The 17193-nt window shown below is 53.8% G+C and overlaps 1 protein-coding gene across 1 annotated transcript; it reads right to left on the minus strand.

Annotated features, from left to right (window-relative positions):
* Window positions 1–6086: 6086 nt before the first annotated feature.
* On the minus strand, window positions 6087–15350 carry Cdc37 (cell division cycle 37, HSP90 cochaperone). Its single transcript, XM_048342284.1, has 8 exons — window positions 15135–15350; window positions 9501–9776; window positions 8977–9085; window positions 8751–8866; window positions 8537–8659; window positions 7823–8005; window positions 7659–7730; window positions 6087–6618 (listed from the first exon to the last, which is right to left on the minus strand). The coding sequence occupies exons 1-8, from the start codon at window positions 15234–15236 to the stop codon at window positions 6463–6465; spliced, it is 1137 nt and encodes a 378-aa protein (XP_048198241.1). The 5' UTR covers window positions 15237–15350; the 3' UTR covers window positions 6087–6462.
* Between the last annotated feature and the right edge of the window lie 1843 nt (window positions 15351–17193).

The raw sequence follows: 17193 nt of genomic DNA on the forward strand, positions 1-17193 counted from the left end.
AGTTTCTGTTACTCTGCTCTGGCTCTGTCCTGATTAACTTAGAGTTGGCTAAAACAAAGAGCCTTAGGGCACATGCTTGTATCCCACCCCACCTTCTCCTGGCCTCAGCAGGAATGCTTAAAAGTCCACAGCTGACCGCACCAACCACACCCAAGGCCTTTCTAGGAGAGATCCTGACACAACAGCACCTTCCCGCTCAATAAAACCTTTTTTCTTTTTTTAATTTTTTCTAATCTGGGCTGTAAGTATGGCCTAGTGGCTAGAGTGCTTGTCTCCTATACATGAAGCCCTGGGTTTGATTCCTCAGCACCACATATATAAAACGGCCAGAACTTGAACTCAGGGCTGAGTTCAAGGCCCAGGACTGGCAAAAAAAAAAAAAAAAAGAAAACAAATTTTTCTAATCTGAGTGTCTCATTGCTTGTCAATTTCCAGATCCCATAAGAGGTTAACTGGAGATAAGACTTGCAAGGACTTCACTGCTGCAGTTGGCTTTTAACCTTGATCCTCAAATCTCAGCCTCTTAAGTAGCTACTAATATTAGGAATGAGCCACCAGTGTCCAGCCTGAGGAGGCTTTTCTTAGGATGCAGTTTCTAGATGGCTGCTGGCCAGAGGCTGCCTGGCTTCCCAGCCATAAGGACCTCCCTGGCAATTAGGGACTGAGCCAGAAGGAATGCAGGAATGCTTGATCCTGGGAATTCCTGGCCAGTCTTAACAACATAATGAGATTCTATCTCAAATAAACAACAACAATACAAAAAAATTGGTGGGCTGGGCTGGGAATGTGGCTTAGTGGTAAGGGGCTTGCCTAGCATGCATGAAGCCCAGGGTTCGATTCTCAGCATCACATACATGGAAGCGGTAGAGTGCTAGGCCTGAATAAAAGAAAGAAAGAAAGAAAGAAAAAGCCAGGGACAGTGCTGAGGCCCTGAGTCCAAGCCCCAGCATTAGAAAAAAATAAAATAAAATAAAAAAATGGAGGGCTGAAGGCTCACACCTCTAGTCTTAGCTACTCAAGAGGCAGATGTGAGGATCAAAGTTGAAAGCCAGGGCTGGGGATATGGCCTAGTGGCAAGAGTGCCTGCCTCGTATACATGAGGCCCTGGGTTCGATTCCCCAGCACCACATATATAGAAAACGGCCAGAAGTAGCCTTGAGCAAAAAGAAGCCAGGGACAGTGCTCAGGCCCTGAGTTCAAAGTGGTGAACTAGTACAACAACAAATAGCTGTGCACCTGTAGCTTATGCCTGCAATCCTAACTATTTAGGATACTGAGATGTGAGGATTATGGTTTGATTCCAGTCCCGACAGTAAAGCCCATGAGACTCTTTATTCCAACTGACTACCAAAAATTCTAGAAATAGAGCTGTGGCTTGTGTAGTAGAGCACAAGCATTGAGCAAAAACACTCAGAGACAATGCCCAAGTAGACCATAAATTCAATCCCCAGGACTGGCACAAAAACAAAACAAAAAAAAAATGCCAGGAGCTGACTCACACCTATAACCCTAGCTACCTAGGAAACTGAGATCTGAGGATCACAGTTCAAAGCCAGCCTGGGCAGAAAAATCCATAAGATTCTAATCCCCAATTAACCACCAGAAATTCAAAAGTGGTGCTGTGGCTCAAAGTGATAGAGCACTAGCCTTAAGTAAAGGAGCTCAGTGACAACGCCCATACCCTGAGTTCAAGCCCCACAACCAACAAAACAAAAACAAAAAACCTGCAGTGTTTTCATATCAGCTTCTTGTTTTGTTTTGTTTTTTGCCAGTCCTGGGCCTTGAACTCAGGGCCTGAGCATTGTCCCTGGCTGTTTTTTGCTCAAGGCTAGCACTCTGCCACTTGAGCCACATCGCCACTTCTGGCCATTTTCTGTATATGTGGTGCTGGGGAATTGAACTCAGGGCTTCATGTAAACGAGGCAAGCACTCTTGCCAGTAGGCCATATTCCCAGCCCAGCTTTTTTTTTTTTTTTTTAATCAGCAAGACCTTTTCTCTTCTACTTCCTTGCTGCATTTTTTTTTTTTGTCTCCTGTGATCCCAATTTTGTGTGTGAGTGTCTGTGTGAGTGAGTGCACAGGTATGCAGTTACACCCAGCTCCACTTCCAGCTTTTTGGTAGTTAATTAGAGATAAGAATCTCACAGCCATTTCTGCTTGGGCTGTTTTCCAACTGGAAGCCTGAGATTTGTAACTTCCTGAGTAGCTAGGGTTACAGAGCTGAGCCATTGGTATGAAGCTGGAAGTTTCTTTGAGCCACTGAGCCCCATGAGAGAGGAAGGAAGGGAGGGAGCAAGGGGTCTGCTTCTCTCTTCAGAACCTGGAATCGGGCCTGGCAATTGGTAGCTGTTGAAGCCATGCCTAGGAGCTGGGAGGCCAGGCCACTGTCCTTTGTGCTGCGGAAGGGCTGGCCATGGTCTTCTAGCCTTGGCTTCCTCTTCTACTGCTGGGTCCCACCAGGGCTCAGTGACAGGAAACAGAAGGTGCCAGAATCAACAGGCAGCTCGCTGGGGTGGCTGAGGCCAGGCGTTGCCCCAGGATTTGGATGTTGAACTATGGGGAGGGGGGCCCATCCACCCAGGGCCCTGCAGGAAATATTAGGTGTCATAATTCATGACAATAATGATGGTAATAAATGCAGTAATAATAACAACAGCTCACCCTTGGGCAGAGTGGGACAAGGGCTGGGTGTTTAGTACTGCAAAGTGGTTTCTCTTTTTCCTTCCTTCCTTTCTTCTTTTCCTCTTTCCTCCGTCTCTCCCTCCGATTTTTTTTTTTTTTTGTCAGTCCTGGAGCTTGAACTCAGGGCCTGGGCACTGTTCTTGAGTCTTCTTTGCTCAAGGCTAGCACTCTACCACAGTTCTACTTCTGGCTTTTTTTTTTTTTTTTTTTTAGTTTTTTGGTAGATGTCTCATAGACTTTTCTGCCCATGCTTTCTTTGAACCCTGATCCTCAGATCTCAGCCTCCTGAGTAGCTGGGATGACAGGTGTGAGCCACTGGCGCCCTGCTCCTCTGATCTTTTCTTCTTCCCCTGTGACTGACTCCTAGCTTCACTTGTGGCAAGCAAGGGCTCTCCCTTCAAGCTCGCCCCCAGCCCTGCCCTCCTTCTTTCAAAGCAGGGCTGAAACCCCAACGCTCCTCACACTTAACCCCTGGCCGGGGCTCAGCAGGGTGGTGTCCGGCCCCACAAACCACCAGGACCTAAGGGGGTTCCCCAAGCTTGGGGACTTTCCATGTGACAGTGGGGATTGTCCTGGGCCAAGCAGGATGGCTGGCTCCATTTCAGGACTGGGGCTTCCCCGGAGCTAGCCGGCAGGGAGGGGACCTCCCCCCTCCCCCCCCACTCCTGCCTCCAGCTCCCACCAGACCTGGGAAAAGCCCAAGGCTGGCAAGCTGAAACAAAGCCCCTGTGTGCTTTTGACAGGGAGAGTTCAGCCCACAGCCCACCCTTCAGAGTTGTGAGTTTCCTGGGAATCTTTTCACGAATCTTTGCCTCACTGGATGCACGTGTAAACTGAGAGTCCCTGGGAAATTTCACACCAACAAGCATGGCAAGGAAACAGCAGGCACATGGCCAAGGCTGGCACTGAATAACCCACGATCAAGCCTCCGTTCTGCCACCACACGACTCAGGGCTGCAACTCGACCTCGCCAGGTTTTTGTTTGTTTGACTCTGTAAAAGTGGAACTATTTCCAGATGGGGTGGGGCATGCCTGTAATCCTGGAACTTGAGAAAGGGAAACAGGAGGATCTTGTGTTTGAAGGCTATGTAGTGAGACTGTTTCAATAAACAAAGCTTTATGGTTTATTCCTATGATCCCAGCTAGCCTGGAGGCAGGGTAGGAAAATCATGGCTCCACACCAGCCCTGACGGCTGAGGGACCCCATCTCGATGCGTAAGCTCGTATGGTAGTGCACACCTGGCACTTTTTATTTTTTATGCCAGTCCTGGGCCTTGGGCTCAAGGCCTGAGCACTGTCCCTGGCTTCTTTTTGCTCAAGGCTAGCACTCTACCACTTGAGCTACATCACCACTTCTGGCCATTTTCTATATATGTGGTGCTGGAGAATCGAACCCAGGGCTTCATGTATGCGAGGCGAGCACTCTTGCCACTGGGCCAAATTCCCAGCCCCAGACCTGGCACTCTTATTTGTGAAGCATAAACACTCCTGTACCACTCTTGTGGTACTAGGCAAAAAGCAACAAACTACCCCCAAAATAACTAAGAGAAAACAGGCTGGAGGTTTGGCCCTATCCAGAGCACAGAGTGGAGTGTAGGGCGAGGGGCTAGTCATTTTTCATTTAAAGATAATCGTTAGCTAGGTGCCTGTAGCTCACACCTAGAACCCTAGCTATTCAGGAGGCTGAAATCTGGGGATTGTGGCTCAAAGTCAGCTTGGGCAGAAAAGTCCATGGGACTCTTCACTAAACTACTAAGGGAGGAAAAAGCTGTAAATAGATCTGTGGCTCAAGTGGTAGGATGTTAACCTTGAACACTAAAAGCTCAGGGACAGCAGCCAGGCTCTGAGTTCAAGCCCCAGGTCTGGTACACACAAAACCCCCCAAAACTTTTGGCCATACTTTATTTTTGCTGTTTTTCTTCTGCAATTAATCACACAAAAAAAGCTGGGAGTAGAGCTGTAGCTCAAATGGTAGAGAAATGGTGGGGTGCCACGGGCAAAAACTCAGAAGTGCATAGGCCATGAGTTCAAGCAAGCCCCAGGACCAGCACACACAAGTAATCTAGGATGCCAGTCAGACTGCAGCTCGCCAGTGCCACCTGGTGGTATTGCTTGGGAACAGCAACATTCGGGAGGCCCTTTCATATATTCCTTTGGCAAAGGTTTCCTGAGGGCCTACTGTGTGCCAGGCTCCCTTGACAGCACCATGAACAAGAGAATCTACTTGAGCCTTTACGGTGCCTCTGGTACATGCATGAAGCTGATGCACCAATCAGCAGAGAGGGAGACGGTGAGACGAGAGGTTCTGAAAGTGGGACTGGGTCACTTTGGGAGAAACACTGCTGTGGCCTGGATGACGAGCCTTTCCCAGATTGGTGTCCCCTGAGAGGGACGAGCAGGTCCCCCCAGACTGAGGACATGTCATGTCTTGGGCTGATTGCACCTGAGTTGTCATTGTGTATGTGTGTCAGTGGTGGGGCTTGTATAAAGTAGAGCACAGACCAGGTATGGCTCAGGCCTGTCATCCTAGCTACTCAGGAGGCTAAGATCTGATTATCACAATTCAAAGCCAGCCTAGGCAAGAAATGGATATACGAGTGTGCCACTCGTATATCCAATGAATCACCAGCTGGAAGTAGCGCTGTGGCTCAAGTGGCAGAGTGCTAGCTTTGAGTACACAAAGAGGCTCAGGGACAGTGCCCTGAGTTCAAGCCCCAGAACTGGCAAAAAAAAAAAAAAAAAAGAGAGAAGAAAAGGGGCTGGGAATATGGCCTAGTGGCAAGAGTGCTTGCCTCCTACACATGAAGCTCTCCACATATATGGAAAACGGCCAGAAGGGGCGCTGTGGCTCAGGTGGCAGAGTGCTAGCCTTGAGCGGGAAGAAGCCAGGGATGGTGCTCAGGCCCTGAGTCCAAGGCCCAGGACTGGCCAAGAAAAAAAGAGAGAGCAAGAGAAAAGTTCATGTGGCTCTGATGAACGCAGGTAGGCTGGAAAGAGGTCCTGGGCATGAGGTTTGGGGCCCTGTGCCTTGGCTCTCATGGAGGGGCTTAGGGAGGGTCCTGAGGGTGCTGCCCTGAGTCAAGGCTCACGGACACCCTCTGGAAGCTGCCTGGGCATCCTGGAGGAGGTGGCAACAGACTTTAGAATAGGGACCCAGGCCTTGGCAGACTTTAGAATAGGGACCCAGGCCTTGGCAGGGAAGAGGGGGAGGGGCAGGTTCCAGATCCCCTGTGGAGGCCAGGCTAGTGTGGGTGGCACCTGCAGGAAAACTGTTCCAGGTGGTGGGACAGCACATGTCAGGGCCATGAGTGAGGACAGGGAAGGCAGCGGAGGAAGCAAGTTCGCTAGGTTCTACACCTGCCGCCCCCACAACCCCCCCCCAAAAGGAAGGGCTGTGCCCCCACGAGCATCTGACATCCTTTATTAGACCATTTCATAGAAGAACAGACAGCAGAGGGACCGTGAAATGAAGACCCACAGTGATGGCCCCCTGGCTGGCACACACACCCCACCCAGAGGATGGGCCTGGCCACCTTTGCCCCTCCCTGGACCCCCAGGCCTTTGGCATAATGCTGATGGGGGCTGCAGGCAGTGAGGCCCCTTGACTCAAAGCAGACACTCAGAGGGGGGAGGAGGAAGGGGCGCTCTGGGAGCTGGGGCTGGGACAGCAGCGAGTGGAGGAAGCTGGGAGCTGGGGAGAGATGTCTATTTTCGTTTTCTGAAAAGGGGTGCAGGAGGCCCACAGGCAGGTGGCCGCTGGTGGCAGTGGCTGGAGGGGGGTCAGGCGCTGACATCTTTCTCATCGCCTGGTTGGGGGGCGGTTTCCAACACTGGGTCCCCAGGGCCCGCCTCCTCCCCCTCCTTGGCCTCGCTGGACTTGGAGTTGGGGACCCAGAGGCCGGAGTCGATGCAGCGCTGCATGTGGTACTTTGCTTCCTGCAGGGGGAAGGGAGAGTGGGTGAGGCCGGCCGGCCATGGCCGTGGGCCCCGAGCCTGTGTCCTACTGGCTGTGATACCCTGCAGGGCAGCCAGGGCCACACAGGGCCACAGAGCCTCCATATGGGTTTGAAGGAAGGAACCTGTCCTTGGCACTAGGCATTGCACCCAGGGCGCATCAGGCAAGCATTTGCATCCCTGCCCAGAAACAAAGCTGTTTTTTTTTTGTTTTTTTTTTGCCAGTCCTGGGCCTTGGACTCAGGGCCTGAGCACTGTCCCTGGCTTCTTTTTGCTCAAGGCTAGCACTCTGCCACTTGAGCCTCAGCGCCACTTCTGGCCATTTTCTATATATGTGGTGCTGGGGAATTGAACCCAGAGCCTCACGTATAGGAGGCAAGCACTCTTGCCACTAGGCCATATCCCCAGCCCAGAAACAAAGCTTTTAACGTTTCAATTTAAACAGGGTGAGTCTAAAATAAAGGTATGCCTACAATCCTAGCTACTCAGGAGGCTGAGATGGGAGGACCGAGGTTCAAGAGGTTCAAAGCCATTGCAAGCAGGAAAGTCCATGAAACTCTCCTCTCCAGTTAACCAGTAAAACACTAGAAGTGCAGCTGTATGGGGCTGGGGATATGGCCTAGTGGCAAGAGTGCCTGCTTCATATACATGAGGCCCTGGGTTCGATTCCCCAGCACCACATATACAGAAAATGGCCAGAAGGGGCGCTGTGGCTCAGGTGGCAGAGTGCTAGCCTTGAGCAAAAAGAAGCCAGGGACAGTGCTCAGGCCCTGAGTCCAAGGCCCAAGACTGGCCAAAAAAAAAAAAAAAGCCTGCTTCATAGAAGTGCAGCTGTGGCTCAAATGGTAGAGCACCAAACTTGAAAAGGCTACAGGACAGCGCCTGGGCCAAGTTCAGGCCCCAGGACCGGTAGGTACACAGTCCAGGCGCTGGGCACACTGTGGGTGTTCAACATGGTAAGAACGGCCTTGTCCTTCCACCCCTCCCCTGTGCCCTCGGCGGCCAGGAGCCCCACTACTCACGCTGGGGTCCATCTTGCTGATGGCGTCTTGGAGCATTTGCACATCCTTCACATCAAAGCACTTCTGCAGCTCCTGCGGGGGCATGGGTCAAAGGTCAGGGGTCTGGGTCTTGTTACCCAAGGCACCGCTCAGCGCCTTGCCTGCCACCTGCCTGGGACACGCACCTCTGGGAGGGACTCGTAGACTTCCACGGGGTCCAGGCCACCGGGGCCCAGGCGCTTCTTGCGCTCCTCGGCCTCATACTCCTTCATGGCCTTCTCGATGCGCAGCTTGGCGCGGCCCCGCACTCGCTCCTTGAAGGCGGATAGCTCATCATTGAAGCCCTCCATGTAATGGCGGTCTGCGGTCTGTGGAGGGTGGGGTGCTTACTGAGGGACCCTGCCAGCTCCCAGAGGCTCCTGGCAGCCAGCTCCCCAGTTCTGGTCCTGGTTACACAGTCAGCACCCCAAGGCCTGACCGCTCCTCTGATGTCTACCTGGCTAGTGACCACCTACCTGCACCTGCCTGAACCCCTGCTTCAACTCCAGACACTTTCAACTTTAGTGTCCACCCTGAGGGTTTCACAGGTCCCCTGAAAAACAACACAGCTACACCGCAGCTTTGATCATTCCTTCACACCAGTCTTCCCTGCCTCCATTTCCCCAATCTTAGTAAGGTAGCTGCTTTTCTAAATGCCAAGGCCAAAAAAAGGTGCAGGCCTGCTTACTCCCCCAAATGGTAGCCACTGGCTCCTCCTGTTGCTCCAGGTTCAAACTCTGACAGTCAGCTGATCACTTCTCACCTACCCACCAGGTGGGAGCTCTGAAGCTGTGATGCCCTCCAGCACAGAGGCTGAGTCCCAATGCAAACCCTCATCTGTGGAGTAGGGGCTCCCCCACCTTAATTTTAGTGAAGAACTGCCGGAAGCAGGCCCGGGGGTCCACCTTCAGGCTCTTGGCTAGCTCCAGGATGAACTGCATGACAATGGTCTGGTGGGCCACCTGCTCCATGAGCGCACATTTCTGTCAGGGAGAAGCAGCACAAGGTCACCAAGGGATGCTCCCCCAGAGGCGATCTCCCCGCAGGGCCAGCCCTGCACTGAGCTTGGCTCACCTCCTCCACTTCGAGGTCAATGCACCAGATAACCAGGTAGTTGGCTGTCTCTTCACATACCAGGTGCACATTGTCTGACAGGTATTTCTGGCTGTCGTCCCAGCGGCGGAGCATACCTAGGGAAAGATGGTGGGAGTAGTTCTAGAAGGGTCTTGGAGGCCAGGGCTGGCTCTTCCTGGCCTCATCTTCCATTCGTGGGGGTACCCCTTCTCCCAGCCCCACTCACCGAAGTGCTTGATCTGCTTCTCATACTTCTCCACGAAGGTCTTGTGTTTCTGCTCTCTCACCTCCTCGGAGTCCTCCTCCGCCTTCTCAGGCTTGGTATTCACCATGCTCTGTGACAGGGCGAGAGGGGGAGTGGGCTGGGGTCCGGCTGCCGAGCGCCGGGCACGCGGGTGCGGGGGGCCGTGGCCGCAGCGCCCATCCTGTCCACGGTGGAGCTGGTGGCGACGCCATGTGCATCAAGGCTGCGGGGGCGTGGGCCTTGGGGCAGATCAGAGGGTACCAGTGGGGTGCTTCATTAACTGCCTCCTGCTTGTGAAGGTCGGGGTCCCCACTCGGTCCCACTCACTCCTTTTTGGCAGTACCAAGGGCATCGAACCCAAGGGTTGCGCGTGGTAGGCGTGGCGAGTCCCGCCCCCATCCCTACCTGGAAGTTCCAATGCCTGCCCATCCCGCGAATGGGAGCTCCCCCCCCCACCTTGGAGCATGCACACTGTGTCGTGTCCCTGCCCCTCAGCAAGCACCCACCTTGCTGAAGCCGTCCTTGCTGAGCGTGTCCACATTCCAGGGCATGCTCTTCTCCTTCTTGCGCATCTCCTCGAGCTTCTGCTCCCAGTTCCGCTCCTCCTTGCGGAGCTGCTGCGCCTCGGCCTGCAGCCTCTCCAGCTCGGCATGGCCACCCTCGGCCACCTCCAGCTCCTTCAGCTTCCGCTGGCACTCGGCCACCTTTCGCTTGCATTCGCGGCAGCCCCGGTCCAGCTCCTCCTTCTCCTTCTGGAACTGCTCCATGCGCTCCACGCGGGCCTAAGGACACGTGGGGAGGCCATCACTCTTGACTCCCCCCTTGGTCCCTTTTCTGTCCAGAGCCCTTGGCGGATACCGCCTCCACCACACCAAGCTACAGACCTGCACACTCCACCACATCACCTCCTCCGGCCACAAGTGGCCTCTGCACCTGCTCTGGTAACTACTTCCTTTTACAACCCCAAGGCCTTTGCAATAGCTGCTCTCATGCCAGTAAAGGCTACTCCACACCCACCGCTGGCCGGCTGCCTCCACCCTCTTCCCTGCCCCAAGTCCTTGGGATTTCATTTCTACCTGCTTCTTCACTTGTGTCCACCTCCTGCCTGGACAAGGACCAGAGCAGAGGCCCCTCCGCTCCATTCACCTGCCTGCTGTCCACTCCTGCAAGCTGCTTCCTCAGCCCCTGCTCCAACAGCTGCCCCAACCCCAAGCCAGCGGTGGGTGACCCCACCTTCATCCTATCTGGTTCCATTCTTCACCCCTGCTTGGCCCACCTCATGCCTTCTCCGAGGCTGCTGAGTAAGCGCTGAGAGTTACCCCTCCCCTCTTCAGACCCCCCTCCTGCTCCAATCTGGGCTTGGAAGCCACTCCAGAGGTCTTTGAAAACCATTCCTGACCATAGCTCTCCCTGATACACCCCATCTTGGAGGGCCTGCACTAAGATGGGGCTCTGGGTGGCTGGCAGAGGCCCCTGATACTTGGCTTATTTCTTCCTCTCTGTTCTATCACACGCTCCTAACCCAAGGCAATCTGTGCCCCAAAAGTTCCGCTGAAGCCATCTCCTAGCTTCTATGACCCTCATTTCTCTCATCTGTCCACACAGCACCTCTGCTGGAAGCAGTGAGACTCACTTACCATGGGGTCACATGACAATCACATACCAGGAAGGAGACAAAGTGGGGATAAACCTCACATCTCGAACCTCCCAGTTTAGCCTGCCGTAAGGCTAAAAATCATCTAATGCTAAGTTGTTTTATAACAAAGTGTTCAACCCCTCATGTTATTTACTTCATTGAGACAGGATCATCCGATGTCACCCAGGCTGCCTGGAAACCCTGGGCTCAAAGGATCCTCCTGCCTTCACCTGCCAAGTAGCTAACTATTGTAAAATGAAGTTTATTTAAAAAAAAAAAAAAAAGAATTGTGTTCAAGGAATGCATTAGCACTGCTGTAAAAGCAAGAAAATCTAAAATCAAGCCTGGGCTGGTGACTCACATCTACTATCCCAGCTACTCAGGAGGAAGAGACATGGAGATTGCAGCTCCAGGCCAGCCAACACTAAAGCAGAAAACCTTATCTCAAACATAAACTAGGCATGGTAGTATACAGCAGAGGTCTCAGCTAACCGGGAGGCAGAGGTAGGAAGGTCACAGTCCAAGTTCAGCCCAGGCAAAACCCAGACCCTATCTGAAAAATAATGAAAGCTATTAGGGCTTGGAGACATAGTACAGGAGGTTGAGGCTATGAGTTCAATCCCAGTTTTGTGTTTTTTTTTTTTTTAAATCTCCATGGAGAAGAATGCGGTGGCTCATGCTTCTAATCCTAGCTACTCAGGAGGCTGAGATCTGACGATTGTGATCGTGATCGTGATTCAAAGCCAGCCCAATGAACCATGGCACTTTGGCTCAAAGTAGTAGTGCACTAGCCTTGAGCAAAAAGAGACCTCAGGGACAGTGCCCAGGTCCCAAGTTCAAGCCCCATGACTGACACCCACCCAAAAAAAAATCTCTATGGAATTATCAATTATCATAAGGCACAAACTATGTGCAGTAGGAACAAAGGAAATATTCCAATGATCCTTCCAGGCAGGGCTGGCCACTGTCATTCCCATCTGCCCAAGGGGACAACCTCTCTCTGGGGACCAATCTGAGGACAGCTCAGGTCTGTGTCACAGCAGCCAGATCTGCTACCATCTGGCAATTTGGGTTCAGCCACTTGTGCCTCTGTGGGCCGTGCTTTGCCTCTCTGTGAACTGTGAGACTCAGAACAGCATATGTCCCCACATCTCTCAGTGTCCCCCAGTGAGCCCTCAGGTCCTTGACACTGCCACCAAATGCTGTGCTGACTCACTACTGTGCTTTCTGAGCCCAAGGGAGAAGCAAGGCCTCCCCAGTCAATAAGACTTCCCCCAAGTCAGGCACAGCCCCACCATGGGCCTAGTCACCCTGGAACCTTCTTGCTGTTCTCCATGGGGGCCTTGGTTGGGCTTAGGGCTGGCTCTAGGAAGCTGCCATCCTGCGGCTCAGCCACCGCTTCTCCCTCGTGTCCTCTGAATGAATGCCAGGGACACTAAAGTCAAAAAGGCCACACGGAGCTGGTGGTGGCAGCAGTGTTTCTGGCCTAGACTGCACATTCGGGGAGGGGGGCGCTGTGGCAGGCAGGGCAGAGCTGCAGGAGGAAAAGGGTTCTACAGGTGTCATGGTCCTGCCTTCAAGATGGGGAAACTGAGACTCATGGAATCCCAGTGACATACAGCTTGTGGAAGGAGCATAAGAAACCACTAATGGTGAGGCTGGGAATGTGGCTTAGTGGTAGAGTGCTCACCCTCATATACATGAAGCCCTGGGTTCGATTCCTCAGTACCACATACACAGAAAAAGCCGTAAGTAGCACTGTGGCTCAAATGGTAGAGTGCTAGCCTTGAGCAAAAAGAAGCTCAGGGACAGTGCCCAGGCCCTGAGTTCAAGCCTCAGGACTGGCAAAAAGAAAAAAAGAAAAAGAAAAGAAAGAAAGAAACCATTAATGGTAACAGAGACAGAAGTGGGGTAGGGAGAGACTCACTTTCAGTCCTTTGCAATTTTCCTTTTTTTCTTTTGTGTGCATGTGCAAGTACTAGGGCTTGAACTTAGGGACTGGGTATTATCCCTTAGCTTTTTCGCTCTAGGCTGGTGGCTCCACCACTTGAGATGTAGCTCTATTTCTAGGTTTTTGCTGGTTAACTGGCGACAAGAGTCTCACATATTTTCCTGCCCAGGCTGACTTTGAACCACGATCCTCATATCTCAGCCTCCTAGAATTACAGACAAAAGTGATCGGCACCTGATCCAAGTCCTTTTTAGAGCAGGTCTCATCTCATCCTTAAATGGATCTCAAGCTGTGCACTGGTGGCAGTAATGCCAACTACTCAGGAGGCTGAAATTTGATGATTGCAGTTCCAAGCCAGCCCAGGCAGGAAAGTCCACGAGACTGATTTCCAATTAGCCACCCTCAAACTGCAAGTGGAGCTGTGGCTCAAAGTGGTAGAGCAGTACTAGCCTTGAGCACAAAAGCTCGGGGACAATGCCCAAGCCCTGAGGTCAAGCCCAATTACCAAACAAAAAAGTAATAAACAATGTGTATATATATATATATATATATAGAGAGAGAGAGAGAGAGAGAGAATATGTATAGAGAGATATATATAGAGAGAGGGGGGTGGGGAGAGGGAGAGATCTTAGAGAAGCCAGGCATGTGGTGCATACCCAACTCTTAGGCAGCTAAGACAAGAGGATTCTGAGTTCAAGGCCAGCTTGGGCTTCCTGGAGACCCTGACTTTCACACTGGCTCTGAGAGGTTGTGAGTCACTTCACATCCTGAGACAAGAAGGGGCAGGGCTGGATTTAGAACCCAGTCCTGAATGTAGGCTGAGGCTGCTGAGGCCACCTGCCTCCCTCTGGGGGCCACAGCCCACAGAACTAGAAGCTGTAGCTCCCACCAGGAGAGGGGAGGCCACCACCCTGTCCCCAGCAGGACTAAACTATTATCACACAGTAGTAAGATTAACCTCTTTATGTGACACAAATAGACATTCGTAAGAATAGGGAGCTGAAGTCTTAAGTATTCCACGATGAAATGTTACACGCAGAAGGACACAAAAGTATGAGAACTTTCTTCCCATACTCCAGTGTGTTTGCCCAGGAGACTTCTGCTTCCAAGGTAGACTTGGGGGTGGGGGTGGGGAGGGGAACCAAGGCATACTCTGAAAATGAGAGGGGAGAAAGAGCCTTCTAGGAGTTTCTGGGTTGCAACAAGGTAAGAGGCCGTAAGAAATTCCCAACTTGGCACTGGTAGTTCATGCCTGTAATCCTAGCTACTCAGGAGGCTGAGATCTGAAGATTGTGGTTCAAAGCCAGCCCAGGCAGGAAAGTGTGTGAGACTCATCTCCAGTGAACCATCAGAACAACAAAGTGGAGCTGTGGCAGAGCGAGCTCAGGAACAGTACCCAGGCCCTGAGTTCAAGGCCCAAGACTGAAAAAGAAAAAAAGAAATTCCTAACTGGAAAGACTGGAGAGGTACACATCTTCCACTTGAGTATTACACGCACAAGCACTTGATTTGGGTAACAGGGAGCTACAGCACTAGGTCTTGAGTCATCCCACTCATCCCTGAGAACTGCTAGATATAAAGAAGAGTGGTAAGATATGGGCCACCCAGACTTGGGGAGGTCTGTCCATCGGAAGGGGTAGTGATTTTGAATCAGACCAAGTATATCCCTGCACTAAGGTTGGACAATCTTCAATGCCCGGGACTAGCGAGGGAAAGCAGAGTGGACTTTGGGGGTCCCTAGCTTCAGTAAAGTGAGAGTTTCAGAGATGGGGGTCTACAAAACTAGGAGGGAGAAGAGGCGCTGGTTGGGGCGGAAGTTAAGTGGGCGGGGTTTCCTGGCATAATGGGAAATGGGATCCACAGGAGATGGGACAGGAGAGGCTAGAACTCCATGCTACCTCAGGGTGGCCTGGTGGTTGAATCTAGAGAACAGGCTTTCCAAACCTCATGTCCTAGAAGGGCTAAAAAGGGAGTTGGGGGGGGGGGGTTGGTATCCAGAGCAGAAAAATCTTGAGATTAGGACCAATTTCCTTGTTTGATTCGGATGAGGAATGAGATCTCTAAATCAGACTCCTTGATCAAAACCCCGAGAAAAGATACTAGTACTGAGGCTCGAGACTCTAGGGGGATCCCCAAAATCAAAAGCAGATACCTGGGCAGGATAAGGGATCGTCTGAAATTCGCAGTTCTCTTTGAAGAAAACATTCTGGTTGTAAGTGAAAGTCCCTGGGATTTGGGGGTGGTGGTGGAATGTGTCCCCTACTTCAAGGCTCAGCTTGAGAGGATAAAAAGCCCCTAGGTCCCACGCAGAAAGCGGGGGGGGGAGGGGGAACCCCTGAAATGGCGAAGGAGACTCTCAGGGTCCCAGCAGTACTGGGCGAGGATGAGGGTGGAGAAATCCCTGAGGTGAATCGAGGATCATGCAAATCCAGACTGCAGCACAGAAACCCCAGTTGCCAGGAGCGGGGTCCCCAGGACAGGATGAGGGGGTCAGAACTGTGGAGCGGGGTCCGGGGGGGAGGGGGAAGGGGATGGACGGCGCGCACGCTCTACCTGATGCCGCCAGCGGAAGAGGCTGGCCGTGTCGATGTTGGGGTGCGTCTCGTCCTCATCGTCGGACACTTCGATGTGGTCCCACACGCTGTAGTCCACCATCTTACCTCAGCGGCCCAGGTCCGCTCAGGTTCCGGTGTCGGCGGCGGCGGTGGAGGCGGCGGTGGCGGCAGCGGAGCAGCAAGGCTGGAGCCTCAGGCCGCGAAGCCCCGCCCCTTCCGCTTCCGGCGGGCCCCGCACGTCCCGGCCATCCCTCATACGTCACATCCTTGGTAACGGTGCCGGCGGCCTTAACAACCAGGCCCTCCTTAAAGGGTCCTACGCACGTGTTGCAGAGCCTCGGGAATTCCCGCCGAAACTCCGCCTCCTCGGGCCGGGGAGGCTCCGCTAAGCACCTCTGGGGGACGTACGGGTAGTCGCCCCAACCTCGAGCTCCCTTCATCCTCCGCTGCCACTACAGTAAGGTGGGAGGGGCGCTTGCTGCGGCCACGGCGTGGGGTGTCCCTGGGCGAGGCGGAGAGGATTGTCCCCCTTAGCTGACGTCCCAGCGACGTCAGCCCCGGCCCACCGGCGGGGGCGTGGCCTCAGCTCGAAGGCACGCCCCCTTTCCCTACTCCGGGGGGGGGCCGGGACCCCGCGCTGAGGAGGGTACGCGATCGGATGGGACTGGCCGGGTTCTGTCCTGGGAGGGTCCACCTCGGACAGGTCACATTGCCCGCGCCCTCGGAAAGCGATGGCGACTCGGCCTCGGGAAACTGGCGATCCCCAGTCTCGGATCGCAGCCTCCCACCCCGCCCCCAGCTCCTGGCGACTCGTGGGCGAGAATCTGTGCTCACTCACCTGCTCTGGAATCACCCTGAAAACCCCCGCCACCCTCCCCAGCTCTCTTCACAAGTGTCAGGCGAGCACCGGTCACCCCACATGGCCGCGGGGTGTCGCTCGAGTCTAGCCGGCGACCGATGATCCTGGATCCGCTCCGGGTGAGTGGAGGTGGGAAGGAGGTGTCAGTGAGGACCGAAGCCGGCGGGGGGGGGGGGGGGGGGGAAGGCTTCCCTCGTCGTTGCGTCGCAATCAGGGTCTCTGTGCTTCTAGCCCCTCCCTGTGCATCTGAGGACCTCCCCCCACCCCCAACCACCGCCGAGGCTTGAAGAACTCTATTATTACTCCCAAGTTTTTGGGGGAAAACCTGGGCTGCGTGCTCAAATACGGAGTGAACGAGACCTGTGGCAGCCTAGTGGCTTGGATTATGTCAGATTAATGGGTGCTCGGTAGGGGCAGAGAAGGGGTAGTGGGGGGAGTGCTGGGAGGAGTTTAGGCCATCTGGGTACCTCTTCCTAGGGTTTCCAGGAGAGGATAATGGGGGGCTGGTCAGGAGGAAAGGTCAGCAAACGGGGAGGGGGTCGTGATTCCCCAACACGGAGCGGGAGAGGGACCACCAGCACCAAATCATCCTACTGGCTGTCACCTCTCATCGCCCCCCCCCTCATTTATCCCCCCAGCACCCCATTCAAACCGGGAGTGGGAGGGGGAACCCGTCTCCTTTCTTCCCTCTCCCCCTCCCGCCCTCGTCAGTCCCGTACACCGGTGGTCAACAGGGCCTGGGCACGCGCGCGCGTGCGCGCGCATGGACCTTCACTCCGCGACTCAACGATTGCACGGGCGCACACACACTCACACTCACACACGCCGGTGAACAAAGGGTCTGGACCTCCTTTATCCACTTCTGGGTACCCCAGCCCCTCCCAGGCCGGATAGAGGGCGAGACATCCCCTCCCTACAACCCCAGCCTGGTAAGCTTTGGGTTGCGAATTACGATGGGGAACGCGGGGGGGGGGGTAGGCAATCAAGTCGATGGAGGTGTGTCCCCTTGGCTCCCCCAGAAAAGTCGGCTCTCTCCACGCTAAGTGGTTTGAGCACCCCCCCCCCCAATTGGGTATGTGTTGAGGACCTTGGGTGGCCTGGGTTCCAGGGCAGGGCGGTCCGGGGATCCCTCTCTGGCTTTAGAGACGCCTCTGGTGGCGAGATGGGGGTCCCAAGTCCCAGAACTAGGAACCCACCC

Source organism: Perognathus longimembris, chromosome 3, assembly GCF_023159225.1.
Source record: "Perognathus longimembris pacificus isolate PPM17 chromosome 3, ASM2315922v1, whole genome shotgun sequence".
NCBI lineage: Eukaryota > Metazoa > Chordata > Mammalia > Rodentia > Heteromyidae > Perognathus > Perognathus longimembris.

Excerpts from the sequence above, each read along its gene's own strand:
- Cdc37 (XM_048342284.1), bottom strand. The coding sequence starts at position 15,236 with ATGGTGGACTACAGCGTGTGGGACCACATCGAAGTGTCCGACGATGAG. Across the intron at positions 9,086-9,500 it reads GCAAGGACGGCTTCAGCAAG|AGCATGGTGAATACCAAGCC; the intron begins GTGGGTGCTTGC and ends GCCCTGTCACAG. Across the intron at positions 8,660-8,750 it reads TTGACCTCGAAGTGGAGGAG|AAATGTGCGCTCATGGAGCA; the intron begins GTGAGCCAAGCT and ends TCTCCCTGACAG.